The sequence below is a fragment of the Balaenoptera acutorostrata genome, chromosome 21 (assembly GCF_949987535.1).
Source record: "Balaenoptera acutorostrata chromosome 21, mBalAcu1.1, whole genome shotgun sequence".
NCBI lineage: Eukaryota > Metazoa > Chordata > Mammalia > Artiodactyla > Balaenopteridae > Balaenoptera > Balaenoptera acutorostrata.
The window spans coordinates 7,823,448-7,851,309 of NC_080084.1; the positions used below are offsets into that span (position 1 = coordinate 7,823,448).

The following is a 27,862-nucleotide window of genomic DNA, read 5'->3' on the forward strand; positions in this document are numbered from 1 at the left end:
AAAAGTAGACACAGCCTGGTTACAAGGTATATTTGGGTAGTGGGTATGGAAAAAACCATAGCAGGTACTTTCCGAAGGTACCAAAATCTACTCACTTTTCCCTTTCTTGGAATCGTTTTAAAATCTATCTGGATTTTTGTTGTTGTTGTTGTTTTCATTAAAAAACCTCAGCTTTAGGAAATATGAATGTATAATTCGTGTGTGTGTTTGTGTGCGTATGCGTGTAGTTTTAAATTCAGCAAGTAGTGTCTGATACAAAACAGCGCACAATAAATATATTAGTTCTTTTAGGTCCATCCACACGAAGCGAAAGGTTTGTGGGGGACGATGACCGCGACGGAGAGAGCTGGGGTGGTCGGGGACCTCCAGACGAACTGGCCATCGTGTAGAGTGGGCTGCTGGGAAAAGAACGCCCTGCAGACCCGGACGCACGACTATAAAGGGGGGCGTGCCCTGCAGGCGATTGGTGGACGGGGCGCTGAGTACCGGGCGCTCCGGCAGGTGCCGCAGCCTCGCGAGAACGCCGCTCACGGACGGCGAACGGCAGTAGAGCTCAAGTCTCCGCTCGAAGCCAGGAGTCACGCAATGTTCCGCCTAATGATGTTGCTAGCGGGGCTCCGTGGCTTGCTAACGTCAAGACCCGGTAAGCCCGAGGATGCCCTGTTTGTTACTCCGGTATGGGGAGGAGGAAGATTTTTCTTTTCCTTCTTCCCACGCGTACCTGCTTGGGTCAAACTGCGCCCCGACTCGATTGAAAACTCGGCGCCCTTCCCTGCTTTTAGGTTTCTTTTGCCAGTCAGGAAACCGGGCCGTTTTTAGGCGCTCCGTAGGGATACAGAACTGACTCATGAGAGAGGAAGATACTTTTAATAAGCTCAAGGACTAAATCTCTGACGCTCTGACTTTCTGAATCTGGGTTTGGGGCAGCCTTTTTTTGTAGGTCTGTTAGGCACTCACAAAACTACCTCACAATTTCTTGCGCTCAGAAGCACCCCAGAAACGTCATGAACTCTACTCAGACTCCAGAAAACGGCGTCTCCTCAGATATTATCTGTTCCAGTATAATTTGTCCTGCATTCAATAACTTGTCCTGCAATACCAAAAATTATTCGATTGCTGACATTGTGACAATACGGGGAACAGTTACAGAGAGTCCTCAAAAATTTTAAATATATTAGGGGGGGATTTAGATGCAAGTAAAATTTTAAGATATGTTCTTATTTTCCTTCCGTTTTTATACACTGTTCTGAATCTTGCCGTTCTGTGTCAGTACATGGAATATCTTGTCTTCTCCTCCCCCATCTGCATAGTGTTCTGTGGCTTGGAGGTACCACAGTTTATCAGCCAGTTCTCTTATTAAAGGACTATTGGATTGTTTCCAGTCATTTTGCTGTTACGTGCTACACTGCTGAACTCGGACTGTGCCCCCCGTTCCCCCAACAAAATACCCTAGGCCCGGTGGCTTAAACCACAGAGATTTGTTTTCTCACAGTTCTGGAGGCAGGAAGCCTGAAATCAGGGTGCTCTCATAGTGGGGATCTGGTGAGGTCTCTCTTCCTGGCTAATAGACCCTTCCCTTCTTGCTGTGTACTCACGTGACCTCTTTGTGAGCAGAGAGAAGGAGCAAACTCACTTGTCTCTTCTTACAAAGGCGCGAAACCCATCATGAGAGATCCATCTTCACGATCTCATCTAACCCTGATTACCTCCCAAAGATCCCATTTCTAAATACCATCACATTGGGGGTTAGGGCTTCAATAGGAAAATTGGGGGGGGGGGGACACACCTTCACCATAACACCTGCAACATTTAAATACAGTGTTTCTGAAACTTTTCAGAATGTTTCTTTCAGCAAAGAAATGAACAAAAATGTAACAATTATTGAAGTTCTCAGAGAGCTTTTGTTTGTTTTGCTTATATTCGTCAGTATTTGTCATATTAGAAATTAATGTAGAAATTTAAGAATTTTTATTAATTCGTTAAAAAATAACAGTAATGTTACTGAACTCTGGTTTGGCTGCTCGCGGCTCGAAAGCTAGTACTCGAGAGAGGTATTGGTAGGAAAGGAAAGGTTGCTTCATTCAGGAGGCTGGCAACCTGGGGAGAAGGTAGACTCGTGTCCAAAAACCAGCTTGGTTGTTGATCAGGGGGCAAGAGCTTTGAAAGGGGAGTTTGAGGGTTGTATAGGCGGAGGGAGGGGGCTACGACGTGAAGAACAGCACAGTCAGCTCTGACAATCATCTTGAAATTGGTCATGTGGTGGTCTGATCAGTGTCATCTTGATTGTTTTAAGTTCAGTTAATCTTCAGTTCCAGGGTTGGTTCCCATTTCCTTGAGGCCAGTTCTTGGAATTGTGCAAGATGGAGCGGCTTATGCCTTGGCTGCAGTCTGGTCATTATGTAGTTAACTTCTCCCACCTGGTGAGGGTTTCAGTGTCTGCAAAACAGCTCAAAGGACATGGCTCAGAATATTATCTGTAGGTCTTGAAGAGGAACTAAAGGTCCTGGACTTTGTTTAATGGCTAAACTATTATTATTTTGTCTTGTTTGACTGCTTTCCTTTGGTTCTGCTTTTTTTTTTTTTCACTTCTCTGATTGAATTTATTCTTTGACTAAAGTTTTTCTACAGACAGGAGGCAGGCAGAGGACATTGGGTGGGGGAGGTCTGTCCTGGGAAAGCCCCATAGGGTCCCGCTCAGTTACAGTAATAGACCTATTATATGTTAACGTAAGTAACATATTTAAAAAATAAAAACTATATTTTCCAAAACAAAGAATTTAGAGTGGTATTGTTTTACATTTTTGTGAATCTCTTTAAGGTTTGGTTTAATAGATGACAGCTAGATTCTCATATCTACTTCTACATTCATTCTGTTGCTAAATGTTTTGTTTGAAGTATATGAAAAGAATCCAGCTTATGTAGTTGGAAAAGGGAGTAGTTTATGAGCCTTTTCAGGTAATTACCAGTATTCCTCTTTGGATACTACACCAAATACAGACTTGATAAATGGTAAAGTTTAGTTGCAATGTGGAATCTAAAACATATCAATGAATTTTTCTTAATATGTTAAAATCCATTGGTCTGTTTTGAACTTTAATGGATATTTTACCCATCTGTTTTTTTTTAATGCATTACCTTTGTTTGTTTTTTTAACATCTTTACTGGAGTATAATTGCTTTACAGAGGTGTATTAGTTTCTGCTTTATAACATAGTGAATCAGCTATACATATACGTGTATCCCCATAGCTCCTCCCTCTTGCATCTCCCTCCCACCCTCCCTACCCCACCCCTCTAGGTGGTCACAAAGCACCGAGCTGATCTCCCTGTGCTACGCGGCTGCTCCCCACTAGCTATCTATTTTACATTTGGTAGTGTATATATGTCCATGCCACTCTCTCACTTCATCCCAGCTTACCCTTCCCCCTCCCCATGTCCTCAAGTCCATTTTCTACGTCTGCGTCTTTATTCCTGTCCTGCTCCTAGGTTCTTCAGAACCAATATTTTTTTTTTTTTTTTTTTAGATTCCATATATATGTGTTAGCATATGGTATTTGTTTTTCTCTTTCTGACTTACTTCACTCTGTATGACAGACTCTAGGTCCATCCACCTCACTACAAATAATTCAATTTTGTTTCTTTTTATGGCTGAGTAATATTCCATTGTATATATGTGCCACATCTTCTTTATACCTTTGTTTTAAAATTATTTTAAATTGTGGTAAAATATACAAAACAAAATTTACCATCTTCAACCATTTTAAAAATGAATAAACTTTAGTTTTTAGAGTGTTTCAGGTTCATAGCAAAACTGAGAGAAAGGTACAGAGGTTTCTCACATACCTCTGTCCCCACACGTGTACAATCTCTGCTATAGACATCCTGCTCCACAGTGGTATATTTGTTAGAATTGATGATCCCACACTGGTACATCATTATCACCCCAAACATATAGTTTACCTTAGGTTTCACTCTTGGTGTTTTACATTCTATGGAATTTGACAAACGTATAATGACATGTATCCCCCAGAGTAGTTTCGCAGCCCTAAAAATCCTCTGTGCTTCATCTATTCATCTCTCCCTTTCCCCTAAGTCTTGGCAACCACTGATCTTTTTACTGTCTCCATAGTTTTGCCTTTTCCAGAATGTCATATATTTGGAATCTTACAGTATGTTGCCTTTTTCAGATTGGCTTCTTTCACTTAGTAATATGCATTTATGGTTCTTACATGTCTTTCCAGGGCTGAATAGCTTATTTCTTTTTAGCAGTGAGTGATATTCCATTGTCTGTATATACCAGTTTATTTATCCATTTACTTACTAAAAGACATTTTGGTTGCTTTCAAGTTTTGACAGGTATGAACAAAGCTACCATAAATATCTGTGGGCAAGTTTTTGTGTGGACATAAGTTTTCAACTCCTTTGGGTAAATACCAAGGAGTGCTATTGCTGGATCATATGGTAAGGATATGTTTAGTTTTTAAAATTAGTGTCTTTTTGTTTCAGTATGAAGAACTCTCTTTAACATTTCTTGTGAGGCCATTCTAGTGGTGATGGACTTTAACTTTTGTTTAGGACATTCTTTATCTCTCCTTCAATTCTGAAGGACAGCTTTGCTGGGTATGGTATCCTTAGGTGGAATTTTCTTTCTTTCAGTACTTTGAATATATTATCCCACTCCATTCAAGGTTTCTGCTGAAAAATCCACTGATAGTCTTATGGGAGTTCCCTTGTACATAACAAATTGTCTTTCTCTTGCTGCTTTTTAAGAGTTTCTCTTTGTCTTTAATTTTTGTCAGTTTAATTATAATGTGTCTCAGTGTAGTTCTCTTTAATTTATTTATTTATTTATTTTTTGTTTTCTTTGGGCTTCCTAGATTAAGATGTCTATTTTTCTTTTCTTTTTTCACCAGGTGAGAGAAGATTTTAGCCATTATTTCTTTAAATAAGCTTTCTGCCCTCCACCCCCACTCCTTCTCTTTCTGGGACTTCTATAATGTGGATACTGGTCTGCTTGATGGTGTCCCATAAATCCTTTAATCTGTCTTCACTCTTTTTCATTATTTTTTTTAATTTTAATTTTTTGCTCCTCTGACTGGATGAATTCTATTGCTCTGTCTTCAGGTTTGCTGATCCTTTCTTTCACTTGATCTAGTCTGCTGTTGAACCCCTCTATTGAAAATTTCAGTTCAGTTATTGTATTCAGCTCTGTGATTTCTATTTTGTACTCATTCTAACCTTTTTTAAGTGTACAGTTCAGTGGCATTAAGTACATTCACTTTGTTTTGTCATCATCATCCATCTCCAGAACATTTTTATTTTTATCTTCCCAGACTGAAACTCAGCACCCTTTTAACACTAATTCCTCATTCTTCCCTTCCCCCAGCTCTTGGCAACCACCATTCTACTTTCTGTCTCCATGGATTTGACTACTCTAGTTTCCTCGTGTAAGTGGAGTTATGCAGTATTTTTCTTTGTGACTGACTTCTTTCACTTAGCATAATTGCCCTCAATATTTATCCATGTTGTAACATGTGTCAGAATTTTCTCCTTTTATTCTGACACATGAATAGCATTCCATTGTGTGAAATACATATGGAAAAATATATATTTCATTTTGTTTATCCATTCATCTGTTGATGGATACTTAGGTTGCTTCTACCTTTTGGATATTATGAATAATGCTGCCATGAACATGTATGTACCTGTACTTGTTTGAGTCCTTGCTTTTAATTCTTTTGGGTATATGTCCAGAAGTGGAGTTGCTGGGTCATACAGTGTTTCTATTTTTAATTTTTTAAGGAACCTGTTACATTGTTTTCCATACTGGCTGTGCAATTTTACATTTCTACCAGCAGTGCACAAGCGTTCCAGTTTCTCCACATTCTTCCTAATACATGTTATTTTACTTTTATATTTTAATGATTAGAGTCTTCCTAATGGTTATGACAGGTTATCTCATTGTGGCTTTGATTTGTATTCCCCTGATGGTTAGTGATGTTGAGCATCTTTTCATATGCTTATTGGCCATTTGTATATCTTTTTTGGAGAAATGAGTATTCAAGTCCTTTGCCATTTTAAAGATTAGGTTGTTCATTTTGTTGAGTTACAAGAGTTCCTTTTATATTCTGGATACTAGACCTTCAGACAAATGATTTGCAAATTTTTTTTTCATGCTGTAGGTTGTCTTCACTTTCTTGGGAGTGTCCTTTGACTCACAAAAGTTTTAAATTATGATGGAATCTAATTTTGTTGCTCATGGTTTTAGTGTCATATCTAAGAATCCATTGCCAAATCTAAGGTCATGTATATTCACTCCTGTCTTTTCTTCTAAGAATTTTATTGTTTTAGCTCTTATGTTTATGTCATTGATCCATTTTGAGTTAATTTTCGTACATAATGTGAGGTAGGGTTCCAACTTTATTTATTTGCATTCATTCTGGTTTCTTTTTATTAACTATATCCTGCCCCTGTTTATTCCTAATAATGCTTTTTTCTTCCTTTGAGTCTATTCGTGCTAATGTTAACATAGGTATGTCAGCTTCCCTTTGGTTAATATTTGCTGTGAACATATTTTTTCCCATCCTTTAATGTGGAAAAGTCCCCAGTGCTCACTAAGTATCCATCTTCTTGCCTACATTTCTGAGCCTTTTTCCATTTAGTTTGGGTCAATTTAAATACTATTGCTCATGGGGTTGAAAAGAAGTGATTTGCATCACTTTAGATCAAGGCAATTAAGAGCTGGTATTTCTCTTCCGTATTTCTTTTCTGATGCCAGATTTACCTTAGAAGCTATGAGCTGAGTTTATGGTGTTACCACTTGGAGGGAGCTTGGATCTCTGAGTTACTATTTGAATGAGAGCCCCTGGTGACTCCCATCATATTTTGCATGAAAAACAAATAAACTTTTATTGTGTTAAGCCACCAAGATTTCAAGGTTTATTTATTGCCATTCCGTAGCCTGGTCAGCCTAAGTTGACTAATATAGAAATTGGAGCTTTGAAGTGGTGTGCTGCCATGATAAACTTAAAATATATGCCTTTGGCTTTGCTGCTGGGTATTGATGGGTATCAGGTGACAAGAAATGGAAACCACCTGGAAAAAATGGAAATCAATGATAAGAAGTGACAAAACATTTGGTAAAAACTGTGGGACAGACTACATTCTGTAGAAGTTAGATAACAGATTGTTAGCAGTGGAGGTTGGTTTCATTACCCAAGTTTGTCAGAGTGTTAAGAGAAAGAGATAATCTCAAGAAACAGTTGACCAGTTTGCAAATCGAATTAATAGGGAATAAATCCAGAAACTTGGGGCCTTTCAGGACTTTAAAGGGTGACCAGTTCCAGATTTCAAATAGTAAGAAATGGAATTTAAAAAGGTTTGAGCAACAAAACCTCAGTAAAAACTCTCAGTTAGAGAAAATTGCAATCAAGGGTGTGGCCTTACATTATATTTTTCTAGACTGACTTATGGTTGCCATCACTTAGTTGAGAGAGAGAGAGAGATGAGAGAGGAGGGAAGGAGAAATAGGAGTTAGGCAAAGAAATTACAGGATGAGAGAAAATATTTGTAAATGATTTGTCTGAAAAGGGTCTAGTATCCAGAAAATAAAGGGCAAAGAAATAAAGCAGATTTGAAAATTATGACTTTAAAAAGTTTTATATGTGTTTTAATTGCATGACAAAGCTACTGAAGACAACTAGATGAGAAACTTATACGTTTTTGATGGTAGTGTACTGCCAAACTTCAAACTCAGATTATACAAGCTTTTGACTATTGGAGAATTAAAACAACTCTTGAGCCCTTTACTTCCAGGAAGTAAACTGGAAAAGCCATGCTGCTTTCAAGGAGAGTATATTTGTATTTAATGCTTTTATGATATTTTATGCTTTCTATTTACTATGCTTTTTATTTGATATCATTAGAAATCTCATTTCCTGTCTTACATGTTTTTCTAATTTTAATGTAACATGTATAATTGACTTACAGAGTCTATAATTAAGTAGTGTGTCTTCTTCTAAAAAAGACAATGACCTTAGAAAGTTGTCAGACACTGCCTTTATCATCTTACATGTTATTGTTATTTAGTATTTACTGCCACTTTTATGTATTGTTTCCCAAATGAGTCATCATCCTTATTGTTACTTGTTTACTCAGTCAGTGCTTGCTTAGATTTATCCACAAGTTTATAGCTTTATTTGCTTACCTTCTTTCTAGCACCCTACTCTTTCCTTCTTAGTATCTTTTTCATCAAGAGTTTGAGTGGTAAATCGTCTGTTTACTTGAAAATGTCTTTATGTCTCCCTCACTGTTGAATGACAATTTAGTTTGATAGCCAATTTCAGACTGACAGTTATTTTTCCAATAGCACTTTGAGAATGTTACTCCATTGCTATTTGGCCTCCATGTTATTAAAATTTTTTTTTAATTATGAGGATTTCAAATAAATGCAAAAATAGAAGAGTAAGGAACTCAGGTTCAACAATTATAAACGCGTGGTTAATTCTGTTTCTTTTTTACGTTCCCTACCACTTCCTCTATTCTCATATTATTTGGAGCAAATTATAGACATTATATCATTTCATGTCTAAGCATGTCAATATATATTGCTAAATGGCCAAAAAATATAACCACAGTATCATGATCATGGCTTAGAAATTAACGATTTCTTCTATCACCCAATATTCAGTCTGTGTTCAAATTTTCAATTGTTTCATGAGTGTAATGAGTTTCCTTACAGTTTGTAATCACCTAGAAAATAATGTCCACGCATTGTTTGAATCAGCATACAAAAGATCTACTCATTGAATTGGCTCCTTCCCTACTCGATTTTATTTAGTCTATGGCTTTTAGTAGCATGTTGATGCTGATAACTCCAAATTTATATTTCTTCTCTTGCACTCTCTTAGGCAGCCTGTGAGATGGCTACCAATGTTTCCCACATCCTGGTAATCACGCCCTTGTGTAATCCCCTCCTCTTAAATGTGAGCTGTGTTTTATGGTTTGTTTCTAGTGAATAAAATGTGGTCAGGATGATGGGATGTCTCTGGTGAGATTAGGATACAGAAAGACTGTGTCTTTTGTCCTGGGTGCCCACTTTCAATCTCTCTTTTTTGAGCCCTTGTTCTGAGGGAAGCAAGTTGTCATATTGTGAGTAGCCTTATGGAGAGGCCTGTGTGGCATGGAACTGAGCTTTCTCATTAACAGCCTGGAAAGACCCAATGCCTGCCAACAGCTAAGTGCATGAGCTTTGAAGTGGATCCTATGCTAGTCAAGCCTTGAAATGGTTGCAGCCCTGGCCTACACTTTGACTGCAGCTTTGTGAGAGACACTGAGCCAGAGGCATTCAGTTAAGCTGTGCCCAGATACCTGACCTAAGGACACTAGTGATTAATAAATGTTCACTATTTTAAGCTGCTAAATTTTGGGATAATTTGTTATGCAGCAATAGATAACTAACACACCATCCTTCAGCCTATTCTCAACATAAAGTTTTCTTGTTAAAATCTAAGTCAGCTCATGTCCGCCCTCTGCTCAAAATCTTGCAATGGTTTCTTATCTCACCAAGAATAAAAATTAAAGTGCTAACTCTGACCTGTAATGCTCTACAGGATCTCAGCAGCTTGTCTCCTCTCTGGCCTCAGCCCTTACTCTCTTCCTCACTGCTCATGCTACTCCAACAACAGTAGCTCCCTTGCTGCTTTTCAAACATTTCAGGCAGTTCCTCCCAAAGACCTTTACACTTGATACTTTTTCTTCCTGGGATGGTCTGCCAAAGATATTCATTTGTTCCCCTCCTCACCTTCTTCAGTTCTTTGCCCAGATGCCATCTTCTCAGTGAGCCCTATTTAAAACTGAACTTCACCTTCATCAGCCTCTGTTCTAGCACATGATTCTATGGGCTGGTGGGGCTGTTGTTCTGGTTTGAACTGGCTTGGGTAATCTGTGGCTTATCTGTGCTCTTTCCTGGATCTGTCATCAGCTCCTGAGTTGGTTGGCAGCTGGATGATCCAGATGGTCTCACGCACTGGTCTGTCTGTTGGACTGTGTTCAGCTAGGGTGCCTTGGCTCCCTTTCACATAGTCTCTCACCCTCCTGTAGGCTAGCTCAGGCTTGTTTACATGTGCTTTCAGGATTCCAAGGCAGTGAGAGGGCAAGCCACAGTGCACAAGCACTTTTCAGGTTTGCTTCTGTTGCATTTGCTATTGTCTAGTTGACCCAAGTAAGTTACATGGCTAAGTCTAGAGTTAGTTCCTAAGAAGTATACCAATGGGAAAGAATACTTTCTACTGTATCTATCACATCTGATTTCTGTTTTAGAATTTTTCTAGAATCTCTCAACAATGATCACACTTCCATCGTTAGCTTATCTTCCAGAAAATTGCTTGAGACCTTTTAGCTGATGATAGCATCTTTCCTTTGTCTATTTTTAGAGGGTTTTCACTGAGAGAAAAGATAAACATGTAGTGAGTCAGCCACCTTTAATCATAAATCATATTATGGATGTTAATCCTTTGGCTTTTATACTTTGTATTTTCTTCCAATCTTTCCTACATCTCTAAAGATTTTTAAAAGATTTCTATGTATGCAAATGTTTATCTTTTCCTTTAAGATTTCTGGGCTTTGAATCTTAGTCAATTTTGAATATATATGTATTTATGTACATATTATATAGAGAAACATATAAATAAATTTTATTTATTCTTTATATATATATATACACATATGTATAAATCCGACTTAATTACTTTTCAAATGGATATTCAGTCTTCCTGCCACTATCCATTGACTATATTTCCCCCAGTGATTTGAAAGCCTACCTTTTCATATATCCTATTTCATTAACTTTTTTTGATGATGCCTATTTCAGTTGATTTAATTATAGTAGTTTAGAGTTTTCCTATTGATTCTCTAAGTACTTTTAAGTAGATAGTTATATCATTTGCAAATAATGACATATTGTTTTTTCCTTTCTAACATTTATGCCCTTCTTTCTTGTTATCATTTTATCATATTAACTAGGGCATTCAGAACATTTTTGAAAATGGCAGTGATAATAGACTTTGTTACCTAGTTTTATTTGAATTTCTCTGTAGTATTCCATAATTTACAATTTTTAATGTTTGCTTTTTGATACTTTTTCTAGTTAAGGCAATTTCCTTCTATTTCTAGCTTACGTCCCTCTAATTATCTTTGTCAGAAAATTTTGGTCAATTTCTATTTTTTTTTTTTTTTGAGCATGTGAACTTTAGAATCATCTTATGTTGTTTCAAAAAACTCCTGTAGACTTTTCCATTGGATTTCATAAAATTTATAAATTAATTTAAAGAAAATTGCTATCTTTATATTCCGAGAACTGGATATAGCTTTCAATTTATTTGACTTTTTTTATGAACCATTTTAGAATTTAAAGTTTTTTTAAAATTTAAATTATATATATTCCTTTAGGAATTTATTTACATGGGTATTTTACACTTTTTGTTGTTATTGTAAATGGTTATTTTCTAACTTTTATTTGTGTATAGGGAAATGATTGGTTTATATATTAATTTTGTTTCTAGTCACATTACTAAATCCTCTTTTTAAAATAATAGTTATGATGATTCTTTTGGGTTTTCCAGATATATAATATCACATACAAAAGAATGTTAGGATCACAAGATCTTAGAAAGTACCAAAGAGACAGGTTTAGATGCTACATAGATTCTACAATGTGGCTAGGGTCACAACGCAGGGAAGAATATCTAGTGATACCGTGGGAACTATACTGGAAGAGTATTCTATTGAAAATACCACTATGGTGTTTGGGCTAGGCAGCAGAATGTCTGTCCCAGCAGTCCAAAAGGACCAGATAATTCTATTACTACAAATGTCAGACGGACCAGGTATTCACACGTGGCTGCCATCTGACAATGCTCACTTCTGCAACTAAGTCTTTTTTGGGTGTATGAATAGCAGGAACTAGTAACATGCCAGCACCTTAATTGCAGTGGAGTCTGGTATAGAGTTGTTAGGTTTCCAATGTCTAATAGCACAGGGAGACAAGGTAGAAATAGTTTGAACGATTGAACCTCTCTGCAGTATCCCACAGTCCACCTCTAGATGGGCTACTTAACATCCATATTCACCCTTCTTAAGGTTGGTAACATTCTTAAACTTTCAAGAAACAACATAATAACTTGCTTCTGCCTCATTTAATGTAATCAGTTCTTATACAGGAAAACTAGACATGTAAGTGTACCATGTGAAATTCTAGTTACGGGGAGAATTTACTTCGCTCTATTCTCTTTTAGGGCCAACTATCTATGAGTTTTTAAGATTATACCCGTGGACTTACTTTTGTGTACTATTGGCAAATCATACATCTACTTTCCCTCCTTCAGTTAGCTGGTCATAGGATACCATAAATGTAGGTTTTAAGAAATGATGGAAATGTGATAGGAGTAGGCCTACTGGAGTATTAATCACCTGGTTATGCAACTTAAAGCTTTTAGGACCTGTTCAAACCCAACCATATATATATATAACACTTCCATTTGATTAGTACTCCTGCAAATGCCTGATGATGTCAGTCTGTGAAGAGTGGTTCAGGTTGCAAGATCATATAGTCTGAAGATCACATGGTCTGAATTTTAGCCTCTATCAGAGCCCAGTAGTGAGCTACAGGCTTTCATAAAAGAAATATACTTACATACTATATTAGATTCCTGTGGCTGCCATAACAAAGTACCACAAACTGGGTGGCTTAAAACAACAGAATTTTTTTCCCCGTCTGGTTCTGGAGGCCAGAAGTCCAAAATCAGGGTATTGGCAGTGTTGATTACTTTTGGAGGCTCTGAGGGAGAATCTGTTCCATGCTTCTCTCCTAGCTTCTGATGGCTGCCAGCAATCCTGTGCGTTCCTTGGCTTGGAGACATGTTACTCCAGTCTCTGCCTCTATCTTTATATTGCTGTCTCCTCTGTGTGTCTTTTCCCCTGTCGTTACTTATAGGATATTAGTCATTGGATTTAGGGTCCACTCTAATCTGGAATAGTCTCATCTTGAGATCCTTAACTTAATTACACCTTGCAAAGACCCTTTTTTCTTTGCAGGGTTTATAAGGTTATAGCCACAGGTTCTGAGTGGACGTATGTTTTGGGGCACCGTCATTCAATCCACAGCATATACCAATGAGGGCACGTCTTTGCTTACAAACCTCAGGAGCCTCTGCTGTGATTCTCCTAGAGGGGCTTAACACAGGCTCTGTCACAGACCCTAAGTGTAATATAGTTTCTCCTGGTCATAAAGGAAAAACAGTAGAGCTCCTTGCACAGTAGACTCAGGTAGCTGAGGAGTCTAGTACTCTGGCATCTTACAAATCTGGCAGCCTAAGGTTTGTTCAGTAAAAATGGTCAAAGCAACATAGCTACATATGATATATATTGCCTCCAAAATCCAAAATGGTCTACCAAGTGTTCTGCCTCTTACCATTTCTTATCGAGGATATTTTCAAGTGTGGTTTAGACCACTAGACCATTATAGGTGGATTTGTGTGTGTGTGTGTGTGTGTGTGTGTGTGTGCGTGTGTGTGTGTGTGCGTGTGTGTTAAGACTCTGGCACACCTGCTTCTTCAAGGCATCTAATGTACCTGCTACTTCAGGTCTTTCTCTTAGATGATATGTTAGTTTCCTATTGTTGCTGTAACAAGTTATCACAAACTTAATAGCTTAAACAACACAAATTTATTATCTTACAGTTCTGTAAAATGGGTCTCACTGGGTAAAATCAAGGTGTTAGCGGTGCCCTGTTCCTTCTGGAAGCTGCAGGAGACAATCTGTTTCCTTGTCTTTTCCAGATTCTAATGGCTGTTTGCATTTTTTTGGCTCATGGCCCCTTTCCTCCATCTTCAAACTCAGTGGTATTGGGCTGAGTTCTTTCCACATGGCCATCTCTCTGGTTCTCTTTTATGGCTCTTTCTTCTACTGTTCAGAACCCTTGTGATTAAATTAAGACCACAGTTAACCCAGGATAATTTTCATATTTTAAGGTCAGTTGATTAGCAACCTTAATTCTGTTTTGCCATGTAACCTAACTGGTTCTGGGGATTAGGACATGGACATCTTTGGGGGCATTATTCTATCTACCACAGACAGTGAGATTTTTAGGGTCCAGGTAGAAGAAGAACCAGATGATAAAGATCTGAGGCATCTGAGGCAATATGATTGGTGAAGGTATACTGTCATCACTACTAAGCAAAAATGGAAACTTGCTCCTGGAATATCCTGCTTATTGGGATAGAGAAACCACACCTTTTTCTATCAATGGCTACATACAGGTGCCAATGCCTGTGTTGATTTGGGTCAGTAAAGAGACCATATTTGGAACAATATTTGTTATTGCAATCATTACCTGATTACACTTAAGACAACTCATTGTCATTCTCTATTGCTTATCTATCATTTGCACAGATCAAACAAGTAAAATAACAGAAATCATTGCCCTTGTATATACTTTCTTGGTATAGAAGGATTTTTGGTTTAATGTTTTGGTGATGGTGCAGGCGATATTCAGAGGTTTCTATTTGGCCCTCCCTACCATAACAATCCTCATTCTATGGGTCAGGGAGACAGATGGGCATTCCACAAGTTACTGATTATATCTATTTTGACACACTGTTCCATAATTGGGCAGATTATGATAGGATGAACTTGTAGACCCATGAGTGTGTTCATGGATGTGAACCTAATAATTTCCCTTCATCACCTGACTTCTCCTCCTAATCATATATCTTTTCCCGAAGTGGACCACAGTCTTATTTTAGGTACTCAGAAATCATCATTAGGGGACTTCTTCAGTGGTCCAGTGGTAAAGAATCCACCTTCCAGTGCAGCAGACGTGGGTTCGATCCCTGGTTGGGGAACTAAGATCCCACATGCCGTGGGGCAACTGAGCCCATGAGCCACAACTACTGAGCCCGCACGCCTCAACTAGAGAGCCCACGTGCTGTAAACTACAGAGCCCGTGCGCTCTGGGGCCCGAGTGCCACAACTAGAGATAGAAAATCCACATGCCACAACTAGAGAGAAGCCCGCACGCTGCAACTAAGAGCCCGAACGTCACAATGAAAGATCCTGCATGCCGCAATGAAGATCCCACATGCCGCAACCAGACGCAGCCAAAAAAAAAAAAAAAAAATCATTATTAGTTTAAAGCCAGTGTTTAATATTCCACCAAAGGTCCGAGTAATTGGGTTTTGATTTTGTGTATCCAATATGAGAATTTTTCCTTTGTTTTTTTTTGATAACAGAAAAATAGCTTATTAATGTATACAGCATGCATCATGGGAGAAACTTAAAACAAAAGTAACTCAAAATGGCAGCTTTGAGTTCCAGCTCATCTTCAACAAAAAACATTAAATTTGTAGAGAAGTGACAGACATAGGAAGGCAGTTTTAGGCTTCCAAGGGCAGCAAACTGGGAAGGTAAATATATGGGTGAAAACTAATGAGGTAAAGTTTTTTCGTAGATTCCTCTGGTCCCGCCTCTGGGCTGATAAGAGTCTGTCTCCAGTATGAGAGTTTTTCTTTAGGTTGGTCACTTCATCCTACTCACATTTACTGATATGACTGAGATATTTAATCTTAGTGCTTCTTATTTATATCATACTTTTCTGATTTCATGCTTTTCTTTTTTGGTAAATGTTTTCAACATAAAAATATGTGACTTTTTCATTTATTTTCTGGATGCCTTGTGTTTGTATGCTTTTTTTTTCTTAATTTGGAATATTTATAATCTGTTTTATATAATAGATTTAATTTTTTGTTTAGGTAGTAACTAGTGATTCCTCACTGTGAGTGTAAGGAAATTTATTTATTTATTTATTTTTTTTTAAACTTTTTATAGCTACTTTATTTATTTATTTCTTTATTTTTGGCTGTGTTGGGTCTTCGGTTCGTGCGAGGGCTTTCTCTAGTTACGGCAAGTGGGGGCCACTCTTCATCGCGGTGCAGGGACCGCTCTTCATCGCGGTGCGCGGGCCTCTCACTATCGCGGCCCCTCCCATTGCGGGGCACAGGCTCCAGACGCGCAGGCTCAGTAGTTGTGGCTCACGGGCCCAGCTGCTCCGTGGCATGTGGGATCTTCCCAGACCAGGGCTCGAACCCGTGTCCCCTGCATTAGCAGGCAGATTCTCAACCGCTGCGCCACCAGGGAAGCCCCGGAAATTTATTTCTTACTGCTTCTTTCCACCTCGTGCTCTCCTCTTTATTATATGACTATAGCTTTAAAAAATCTTAGTTCTTTTATACCATTAAACAATATGTTTCTACTTTTACCACTTGATTTTCAGCTTTTTAACATTTTTGGGAACCACACTGCAATAAATTTAAGGAAAACAGTATTCACATATGGTATTTCTCTTCTTCTGCTACCCTTCCTGACATTATTGAATATGTTATGTCTTTATCATCATAGTTTATAACACTTGCATCCTATTAAATAGTGATGATTCCCACCATTGTTTTGGCCTTTATACTATATTTAAGTTTATTTTAATGCTCACAGCTAGGCCTTTTACCTCAACTCTACTGATGCCTTTATTGGGAGAAGTTTGCCTGCCTTTTGTTACAGACACTTGTGAACTATTTTCCTTGATTTTTTGCTTGTAATTAGCTGTCCCTTGCCTGTATATTTGAATGACAGTTTTGCTGGGTATAAAATTCTTGGGTCCACACTTTATTTTCCTGAATATTTTTTTAAAGACATAGTTCTTCAGTTTTTTAACATTGAATAATTTTTTTTAATTATTTATTTATTTATGGCTGTGTTTGGTCTTCGTTTCTGTGCGAGGGCTTTCTCTAGTTGCGGCAAGTGGGGGCCACTCTTCATCACGGTGCGCGGGCCTCTCACTATCGCGGCCTCTCTTGTTGCGAAGCACAGGCTCCAGACGCGCAGGCTCAGCAATTGTGGCTCACGGGCCTAATCGCTCCGCGGCATGTGGGATCTTCCCAGACCAGGGCTCGAACCCGTGTCCCTTGCATTGGCAGGCAGATTCTCAACCACTGCGCCACCAGGGAAGCCCTGAATAATGTTTTTAAAGAATCTCAAGCCAACCTGCTTTCCTCTTCTTATGCCCAATATGATTTTCTCTTTTCCTTTTTGCTCATATGCCCATAGGATTCTTTCTTTACCTTAGACATCCAATAACTTTAGTAGAATATGTCTCAGTTTTAATTAATTGTTATCAGTTATTCCTGAAATGCAGTGTACTTTCTATTGTTTCAAATCTTTTATTTCAGGAAAGTCTTCTTCAAGTATATATTTGATTATTTTTTAATTCATTTCTTCACTTTTCTTCAGGAACAGCAAATTTTGTATAAGTTGAATACCTCTCCGTGCCCCCTTTTAGTCTTTCATAGCTATCTTATCTGTTTTTAAACAAAGTGTTCTCAAGATTTTTATAGGAGTACACAGTGATGACTCATATTTGCATAAGCAAGTCTTATAAAAGAACCTGAACAAATGTTTAGTCAAGTTTAAAACACAGTTATTAACTGTTTTTTTTCTTTCTTCAGGTTTTCAAAATTCATTTCTACAAATTATATTTCCAGAGAAAATCCAAGCAAATACAAGTGATAATTCAAAAGTAGAAAATGTAAGAGATTTTCCATAATGTTGTTATATGAAATTTCTTATTTTTATTACATAGCAGTGAAATACATCAATTCCATTATAGTATGAATATAACTAACCAATATTACTACTGATAAGGAATTTAAAGTTTTGATGGTAAAAGCAAACATATAAATTAGAATGTTCTAATTTGTCTAACGTTTGTCATTTCCTCATGGTAAAACCATTTTTTAAAGTTCAAAGAGAGAATATAATGTAAAAGAATTAGGGTCTTATCTGAATGGTATCTAGATGATTCAAATGAAGAGAATAATTTTCTCTAAAATGGTTAAGGAGAATCTGTTTTAACTAAAACCTGCTTCCTTAATCTCTACCCTTGTACCTACCAGTTTTCAGAGAGTATAAACGCTTTTTTCTATTATTTTTGTTAGAAAGGGCAATATTTCATCTTATTCATTGATTTATTTAACAGATATTTCTCTGGACTTGTGTGCATAACTACATGCTAAGAGCCTTAGGAGATAAAAAAAGAAATACAAAAAAGCAAGCCTTGCTTATAAGTGGCCAATCTTTTGATAACACTTTATTTTTACCAGTTTTAATGAAGTATAATGTATACACCACAGAATTCACCCATTGTAAGTGTACAACTCAATGATCATTAGTACATGAATAGAATTATGTAAACAATAGCACAATCCAGTTTTAGAACATTTTGATTGCCTGAAGTTCCTTCCTGCCTATGTGCAGTTTTTCTCTGCTTCCATCCCCAGCCCTTGGCAACTGATGATCTGTTTTGTGTTTCTATAATTTTGCATTTTCTAGACGTTTCATAAAAATGAAATATGTGCTATGTAGGACTTTGCATTGAGCTTCTTTCACTTAAGATTATCTATCCATTTTGCAACATTTATCAATATTTCATAAATTTTTTATTTCTTAATAGATGTGGATAACACATTTTGTTTATCCATTTACCAGTTAAATTCAAGATTGTTTTCAGATATTGACTATTTTGAGTCATTCTGCTATGAATATTTATGTATGGACATATAGTTTTCTTTCTCTTGGGTAGATTCTTTTTTTTAAATTTTTTTTTTTTTTTTTTTTTTATAGCTACTTTATTTATTTATTTATTTATTTTTGGCTGTGTTGGGTCTTCGGTTCGTGCGAGGGCTTTCTCTGGTTACGGCAAGTGGGGGCCACTCTTCATCGCGGTGCGGGGACCGCTCTTCATCGCGGTGCGCGGGCCTTTCACTATCGCGGCCCCTCCCGTTGCGGGGCACAGGCTCCAGACGCGCAGGCTCAGTAGTTGTGGCTCACGGGCCCAGCTGCTCCGTGGCATGTGGGATCTTCCCAGACCAGGGCTCGAACCCGTGTCCCCTGCATTAGCAGGCAGATTCTCAACCACTGCGCCACCAGGGAAGCCCCTGGGTAGATTCTTAGAAGTGAAATTACTGTGTCATATGGTAGGTTTATACTTATCATAGTAATAAACTGCCAGACTATTTTCCATAGTGACTTATTAGTTTACATTTCCCATCAGCAATATATGATGATTCAGTTTTTCCACATACTTGTCAACACCTGATGTTGTCTGTTTTGATTAAATTTATTCTAACGGGTGTGTACTGATATCTCATTGTAGCTTATATTTGCATTTCTCTAATGAAAAATGCTGTAGAGCATCTTTCATGACCTACTAGCTATCTAAATACCTTTTTGGTGAAATGTGTATTAAATTATTTGCCCATTTTAATTTTTTAACCTATTATTTATTTTTAAATTTTTTAAAAAATAAATTTATTTATTTTATTTTATTTATTTATTTTTGGCTGTGTTGGGTCTTCATTGCTGCACGTGGGCTTTCTCTAGTTGTGGCGAGCGGGGGCCACTCTTCGTTGCGGTGCGCGGGCTTCTCATGGCGGTGGCTTCTCCTGTTGCGGAGCACGGGCTCTAAGCGTGTGGGCTTCAGTGGTTGTGGCTGCAGGCTCTAGAGCACAGGCTCAGTAGTTGTGGCACACGGGCTTAGTTGCTCCGCGGCATGTGGGATCCTCCCGGACCAGGGCTCGAACCCGTGTCCCCTGCATTGGCAGGCGGATTCTCAACCACTGTGCCACCAGGGAAGTCCCCCCTATTATTATTTTTAACATATTTATTGGGCTATAATTAGTATATAATATTATATTAGTTTCAGGTGTACTATGCAGTGATTCAATATTTTTTTACCAGTATTTTCAGATTACCACAATAAGTCCGGTTACCATCTGTCACCCTACAAAGTTGTTATACACTTATAATTATTTTTTAAAATTTATTCATCCTGGTATATATGTATGTATTTATTTACTGAAGTATAGTTGTTTTACAATATTGTATTAGTTTCAGATGTACAGCATAGTGATTCAGTATTTTTACAGATTGTCCTCCATTATAGGTTATTACATGATAATGGCTATAATTTCCTATGCTGTACAGTATGTCCTGTTGCTTATCTATTTTATACATAGGAGTTTGTATCTGTTAATCCCATATCCCTAATTTGTCCCTACCTGTTTCCCTCTCCCCTAGGTAACCACAAGTTTGTTTTCTATATCTGTGAGTCTATTTCTGTTTTGCATATACATTCATTTGTATTTTTTAGATTCCACATATAAGTGATATCATAAGTATTTGTCTCTCTCTGACTTATTTCATAAGCATAATATTCTCTAGGTTCATCCTTATGGCTGCAAATGGCAGAATTTCATTCTTTTTTATGGCTGAGTTATATTCCATTGTATATATATATATATATATATACATACATATATATATATATATATATATATACTACATCTTCTTAATCCAGTCATCTGTTGATGGGCACTTGGGTTGCTTCCACGTCTTGGCTATTGTAAATGGTGCTGCTATGAACATTGGGGTGCATGTATCCTTTCAAATTAGTGTTTTGTTTTTCCCAGATATATACCTGAAATGGAACTGCTGGATCATACAGTAGTTCTATTTTTAGTTTTCTGAGGAACCTCCAACTGTGTTCCAGAGTGTCTGCACCAATTTACATTCCCACCAACAGTATACAAGTATTCCCTTTTCTCCACATCCTTGCCAACATTTGTTATTTGCAGACTTTTTGATGATAGCCATTCTGACAAGAGTGAGGTGATATCTCATTTTTGTTTGTTACAGTATTATTGACTATATTCCCTATGTGTACCTTACATCTCCTGATTGATTGATTGACTGATTTTTAAATTGCAGTATAGTTGATTTATCATGTATTAGTTTCAGGTGTACAACATAGTGATTCAATATTTTTATAGATTATACTCCATTTAAAGTTATTACAAAATAATGGCCACATATCCCTGTGTTGTACAATATAACCTTGTTGCTTACTTATTTTATGCATAGTAATTTGTACTTTTTAATTCCATACCCTTATCCTGCCCCTCCCCACTTCCTTCTCCCCACTGGTAACCACTAATTTGTTCTCTAGATCTGTGAGTCTGTTTCTGTTTGTATACATGGTACAGTCACCATGGAATACAGTTGGAGATTCCTCAGAAAAACTGAAAATAGAACTACCATATAATTAAGCAATTCCACTTCTGTATACATATCCAAAAAAAACCCTGAAAACACTAATTCGAAAAGTTACATGCACCCCAATATTCTTAGCAGCATTATTTACAATAGCCAAGATATGGAAGCAACCTAAGTGTCCATCAACAGATGAAGGGATAAAGATACATACATACACACATACATATACAAACAATGGAATATTATTCAACCATAAAAAAGAATGAAGTTCTGACATTTGCAACAAAGCAGATGGACTTAGATGGTATTATGCTTAGAGAAATAAGTCAGTAAGGTAAAGACAAATTCTCTGTGTTATCACTTATATGTGGAATATAAAAAATAAAACGAATGTCTGTAACATTGAGTGTATAACAATGATATCTCATTGTGGTTTTGAGTTGCATTTTTCTGATGATTAGTGATGTTGAACATTTTTTCATGTGCCTATTGGCCATCTGTAGGCCATTTTTGGAAAATGTCTGTTCAGGTCTTCTGCCTGTTTTTTGATTGGGTTGTTTGGGTTTTTTTGCTATTGAGTTGTATGAGCTGTTTATATATGTTGGATATTAATCCCTTGTCACATGTATCATTTGCAAATATTTTCTCCCATTTACTAGTTGTTTTTTCATTTTGTTAATGGTTTCCATTGCTGTGCAAAAGCTTTTAAGTTTAATGAGGGTCCATTTGTTTATTTTTGCTTTTGTTTCTTTTGCCTTAGGAGACAGATTTGAAAAATATTGCTATAATTTATGTCAAAGAGTGTTCTGCCTATGTTGTCTTCTAAAAGTTTTATGGTTTCCGGTCTTACATTGAGGTCTTTAATCCATTTTGAGTTTACTTTTCTATATGGTGTAAGGAAATATTCTAATTTCATTCTTTTGCATGTAGCTGTCCAGTTTTCCCAACACCACTTATTGAAGAGACTGTCTTTTCTCCATTGTTTCTTGCCCCCTTTGTTGTAATTAACTGTAAGTTCATGGGTTTATTTCTGGGCTGCTCTCACGCATTGATCTATGTGTCTGTTTTTGTGCCAGTACCATGCTGTTTTGATTAATGTAGCTTTGCAGTACAGCTTGAAGTCAGGGAGCATGATACTTTCCGCTCTGTTCGTCTTTCTCAAGATTGCTTTGGCTATTCGGTGTCTTTTGTGGTTCCATATAAATTTTAAGATTATTTGTTCTAGTTCTGTGAAAAATGTCATGGGTATTTTGATAGGGATTGCATTAAATCTCTGGATTAGTTTGAGTAGTATGGATATTTTAACAGTATTAATTCTTCTAATCCAAGAACACAGGATAACTTTCCATTTCTTCATATCGTCTTCAGTTTCCTTCAACAATCTTTTATAATTTTCAGAGTATTTTCACCTCTTTGGTTACATTTATTCTTAGGTATTTTATTCTTTGTGATGCAATTTTAAACACAATTGTTTTCTTGCTTTCTCTTTATGATAGTTTATTATTAGTGTGTAGAAAAGCAATAGATTTCTGTATGTTAATTTTGTGTCCTGCAACTTTACTGAATTCATTTATTAGTTCTAATAGTTTTTTGGTGGAGACTTAAAGGTTTTCTTTATATAGTATCATATCATCTGCAAATAGTGACAGTTTTACTTCTTCCCTTCCAATCTGGATGCCTTTTATTTCTTTGTCTTGTCTGACTGTTGTGGCTAGGACTTCCAATACTATGTTGAATAGGAGTGGTGAGAGTGGGCATTCTTGTCCAGTTCCTGATTTTAGAGGAAAGGCTTTCTGCTTTTCACCATTGAGTAGATGTAAGATGTGGGTTTGTCAGAAATGGCCTTTATTATGTTGAGATATGTTCTCTCTATGTCAACTTTGCTGAGAGTTTTTATCATGAGTAGATGTTGAATTTTGTCAGATGAATTTTATGCATTAATTGAGGTGAATATGTGATTTTTATGGTTCCTTTTGTTAATGTGGTGTATCAGATGGATTGATTTTCAAATATTGAACCATCCTTGCATTCCTGGACTAAATCTTACTTGATCATGGTGTTTGATCCTTTCTGTATATTGTGTTTGGTTTGTTTGTATTTTGTTGAGGATTTTTGCATCTATATTCATCAGCGGTATTGGGGTGTAATTTTCTTTTTTGTAGTGTCTTTGGTTTTGGTATCAGGGTGATGATGCTCTTGTAGAATTAATTCGTGAGTGTTCCATCCTTTCCAATTTTTTGGAATAGTTTGAGAAGGATAGGTATTAACTCCTCTCTGTATGTGTGGTAGAATTCCCCTGTGAAGCCATCTGGTCCTGGAGTTTTGCTTGCTGAAAGTTTTTTAAAATTACAAATCGAATTTCACCAATAGTGATCTGTCTGTTCACATTGTCTATTTCTTCCTGACTCAATCTCGGAAGCTTGTATGTTTCTAGAAATTTGTCCATTTCTTCTAGGTTGTTGAGTTTGTTGGCATATAACTGTAGTATTCTCTCTCTCATGATTTTTTGTATCTCTGTGATATTGGTTGTTATTTCACCTCTTTCATGCCTGATTTTGTTTATTTGGGTCTCCTCTTGTTTTCTTGATGAGCCTGGCTAAAAGTTCATCAATTTTTTATCTTTACAAACACCAGCTCTTGGTTCCTTGATCCTTTCATTTTTTAAAAATCTCTATTTATTCCCTCTATGATCTTTATTATTTCATTCCTTCTGCTAACTTTGGTCTTTATTTGTCCTTCTTTTTCTAATTCCTTTAGATGGTAGGTTAGGTTGTTTGTTTTTCATATTTTTTGAGGTCAGCCTGTATTTCTATAAACTTCATTTTTAGAACTGCTTTTGCCACATCCCATAGATTTTGGAAAGTTGTGTTTTTACTTTCATTTGTATTGAGGTATTTTCTGATTTCTCTTTGATTTTTTTCATTGACCCATTGGTTTTTTAGTAGCATATTTAGTCTCCATGCGTTTGTGCTTTTCTCATTTTTCTTCCTGTAATTGATTTCCAATTTCATAACGTTGTGGTCAGAAAAAATGCTTGATATAATTTTTATCCTTAAATTGTTGAAATTTGTTTTATGGCCTAGTGTGTGATCTGTCCTGGAGAACATTCCATCTGTGCTTGAAAAGAATGTGTATTCTGATGATTTTGGATAGAATGTCCTGTAGATATCTATTAAGTCCAACTGGTTATTATGCCATTTAAGGCCACTGATCCCTTATTTTTTCTGTCTGGATGATCTGTTCATTGATGTAAGTGAGGTGTTAAAGTCCCCTACTATTATTATATTGTTGTTAATTTCTCCCTTTATGTCTGTTAATGTTTGCTTTGTATATTTATATAAATATAAAATAATAAAATATATAAAATTTATATAAAAACATGCACCCAATACAGGTATTAGGTGCATATATGTTAATCAGTGTAATATCCTCTTCTTGTATTGATCCCTTTGTCATTATATAATGCCCTTCTTTGTCTTTTGTTTCAGACTTTTTTTAAAAGTCTATTTTGTCTGATACAAGAATTGCTACCCCCACTTTCTTGTTGTCACTATGTGCATGAAATATCTATTTCCATCCCTTCACTTTCAGTCTGTGTGTGTCTTTAGCTCTGAAGCAGTTCTCTTGTAAGCAGCATATAGATGGGTCTTGTTTTTTTAATATAGTTAGCCACCTTATGTCTTTTGGTTGGACCATTTAATCCATTGCCATTTAAAGTAATTATTGGTAGATATGTACTTATTGCCCTTTTGTTACTTGTTTTCTGGTTGTTTTTGTAGTTGTTCTCTGTATTTCTTCTTTTTTTGTTTCTTCCCTTGTGGTTTCATGATTTTCCTTAGTGTTATGTTTGTGTTCCTTTTGCTGTAGTTTTTGTGTATCTATTGTAGGTTTTTGATTTGTTGTGACCATGGGGTTCATATATGTTGACCTATAACTCTATCTACTTTTTTTAAACAGATAGTCCTTTAAGTTCAAACACATTCTTAAAGAGCTACATTTTTTTACTCCCCTCCCCCACATTTTTTATTATTGTTGTCATATTTTACATCTTCATGTTTATCCATTACTGATTATTGTAGTTATGTTTGATTTTACAGTTTTTTGTCTTTCAATCTTCATGCTAGTTTATTTAAGTTGTTGATCCTCAGCCTTTACTGTATATTTGCCTTTACTAGTGGGATTTTTCCTTTCCTGTAGATTCTTACTTCTTATTATAGCCTTTCTTTTTCCCTTAGAGAAGACCCTTTAACATTTCTCTTATGGTATGTTTAATATTGATGAGCTCTTTTAATTTTTGCTTGTCTAAGAAGTTCCTTATCTCTCCTTCAATTCTAAATGATAATTTTGCTCCGTAGAGTATCCTAGTTTGCAGGTTTTCCTTTTCAGGACTTTGAATATATCATGTCACTCCCTTTTGGCCCACAAGGTTTCCACAGAATAATCAGCTGATAGCCTTATGGGAGTTCCCTTGTGTATGATTCTACCTTTCTCTCTCTCTTTTTTTATTAGTTATGTATTTTATACATATTAGTGTATATATATCAATCCCAATCTCCCAATTATCTTTCTCTTGCTGCCTTTCAAATTCTCCTTTTATCTTAACCTTTTGCCATTTTAATTATCATATATGTCTTGATGTAGTCTCTTTGGGTTCATCTTGTTTGGGGTCCTCTGTGCTTCCTGCACCCGAATTTCTGTTTCTTTTTCAGGTTTGGGAACTTTTCAGCTATAATTTTCAACCCCCAGTCCCTGGCCAGAATCCCTTTATAATTTCAGTTTGGGTCATTTGTTCCCTGGCTCTTGAGATACTACTGCAAGAGTTAGTAACCTTCTCTGGAGAATTGCCTTTCAGTTATTGAGCTGTCTGGGAGTTACTCGACCCCATCCCCCAGGGTAACCCTTCAGCCAGTGCCTAATTGTTACATGGGTCTAAAAGCCCAGCTCCATTGTCTCAGGTGGGAAAGACTCTGAGGCACAATTTTTTTTTTTTATTGGAGTATAATTGCTTTACAATGGTGTGTTAGTTTCTGCTTTATAACAGAGTGAATCAGTTATACATATACACATATTCCCATATCTCTTCCCTCTTGCATGAGGCACAATATTTACTCTAGAGTTCCCCCAAAGTATCAGGCTAAGGCTAGAATTTACCTGAAATCATATCTTCTTTAGCTTTATCTTCCTCTCTATTTTGCTTCTCTTACTTCCTTGCAGGTTCCTCCAGAGAGTGCTCCCTAAATAAAGCACTGACAAAAGTATCCTCATTTCAGACCCTGCTTCTAGGAAACCTGACACTAATTGACTAGTCCGTAGTTTTTATTAAACAGAAAGACAAATTCTCAATGTAGGTCACTGTAAATTCACATAAATCTACTTCTCTGAGGCCCCCAATGCTTAAAGGTCTACAGGGTTTCCAGACCTTTACTAAAATATATTTTGTGAAAATGAGTGATTTTTTTTTCCTGGAATCCTATGATTTTTTATTGAAAATTAATTTTTATTGGAGTATAGTTGATTTAAAATGTGTTATTTTCTGCTGTACAGCAAAGTGAATCAGTTATACATATATCCTCTCTTTTTTAGATTCTTTTCCCATATAGGTCATTACAGAGTATTGAGTAACGTTCCCTGTGCTATACAGTAGGTTCTTATTAGTTATCTATTTTATATATAGTAGTTTGTATATGTCAATCCCAAGCTCCCAATTTATCACCCTCTTCCTCCTTGGTAACCATAAGTTTGTCTTCTATATTTGTGACTCTCTGTTTGGTAAATAAGTTCATTTGTACCATTTTTTTAGATTCCACATATAAGCAATATCATATGGTATTTGTCTTTCTCTGTCTGATTTACTTCACTCAGAATGACAATCTCTAGGTCCATCCATGTCATTGCAAATGGCATTATTTCATTCTTTTTTATGGCTGAGTAATATTCCATTGTATATATGTACCACATCTTTATCCATTCATCCATTGATGGATATTTAGGTTGCTTCCATGTCCTGGCTATTGTAAATAGGGCTGCAATTAACATTGGGGTGCATGTATCTTTTTGAATTATGGTTTTCTCTGGATAAATGCCCAGGACTGGGATTGCTGGGTCATATGGTAGCTCTATTTTTAGTTTTTTAAGGAACCTCCATACTGTTCTCCATAGTGGCTGTACCAATTTACATTCCCACCAACAGTGTAGGAGGGTTCCCTTTTCTCCGTACCCTCTCCAGCATTTATTGTTTGTAGATTTTTTGATGGTGGCCATTCTGACTGGTGTGAGGTGATACCTCATTGTAGTTTTGATTTGCATTTCTCTAATAATTAGTGTTGTTGAGCATCTTTTCATGTGCCTCTTTGCCATCTGTATATATTCTTTGGAGAAAGGTCTATTTAGATCTTCCACCCATTTTTTGATTGGGTCGTTTGTTGTTTTGATATAAAGCTGCATGAGCTGTTCGTATATTTTGGCAATTAATCCCTTGTCAGTTGCTTTGTTTGCAAATATTTTCTCCCATTCTGTGGGCTGTCTTTTTGTTTCATTTATGGTTTCCTTTGCTGTGCAAAAGCTCTTAAGTTTAATTAGGTCCCATTTAGGTTTTTTTTGTTTTTATTTTCATTACTCTAGGAGGTGGATCAAAAAGATATTGCTGCGATTTATGTCAAAGAGTGTTCTGCCTCTCTTTTCCTCTAAGAGTTATATAGTGTCCGGTCT

General features: G+C 36.6%; 1 protein-coding gene across 1 annotated transcript in view; it reads left to right on the top strand.

Moving 5' to 3' along the window:
• Positions 1-17,552: 17,552 nt before the first annotated feature.
• The window catches only part of ADAM32 (ADAM metallopeptidase domain 32), a gene marked incomplete at its 5' end in the record, with an annotated part of 153,579 nt that continues 143,269 nt past the window's right edge, over positions 17,553-27,862 (top strand). Inside the window, one exon of the mRNA XM_007178426.2 lies at positions 17,553-17,630. Within this exon, the coding sequence (XP_007178488.2) occupies positions 17,553-17,630 (78 nt within the window). The remainder of the gene's footprint in view (positions 17,631-27,862) is intronic.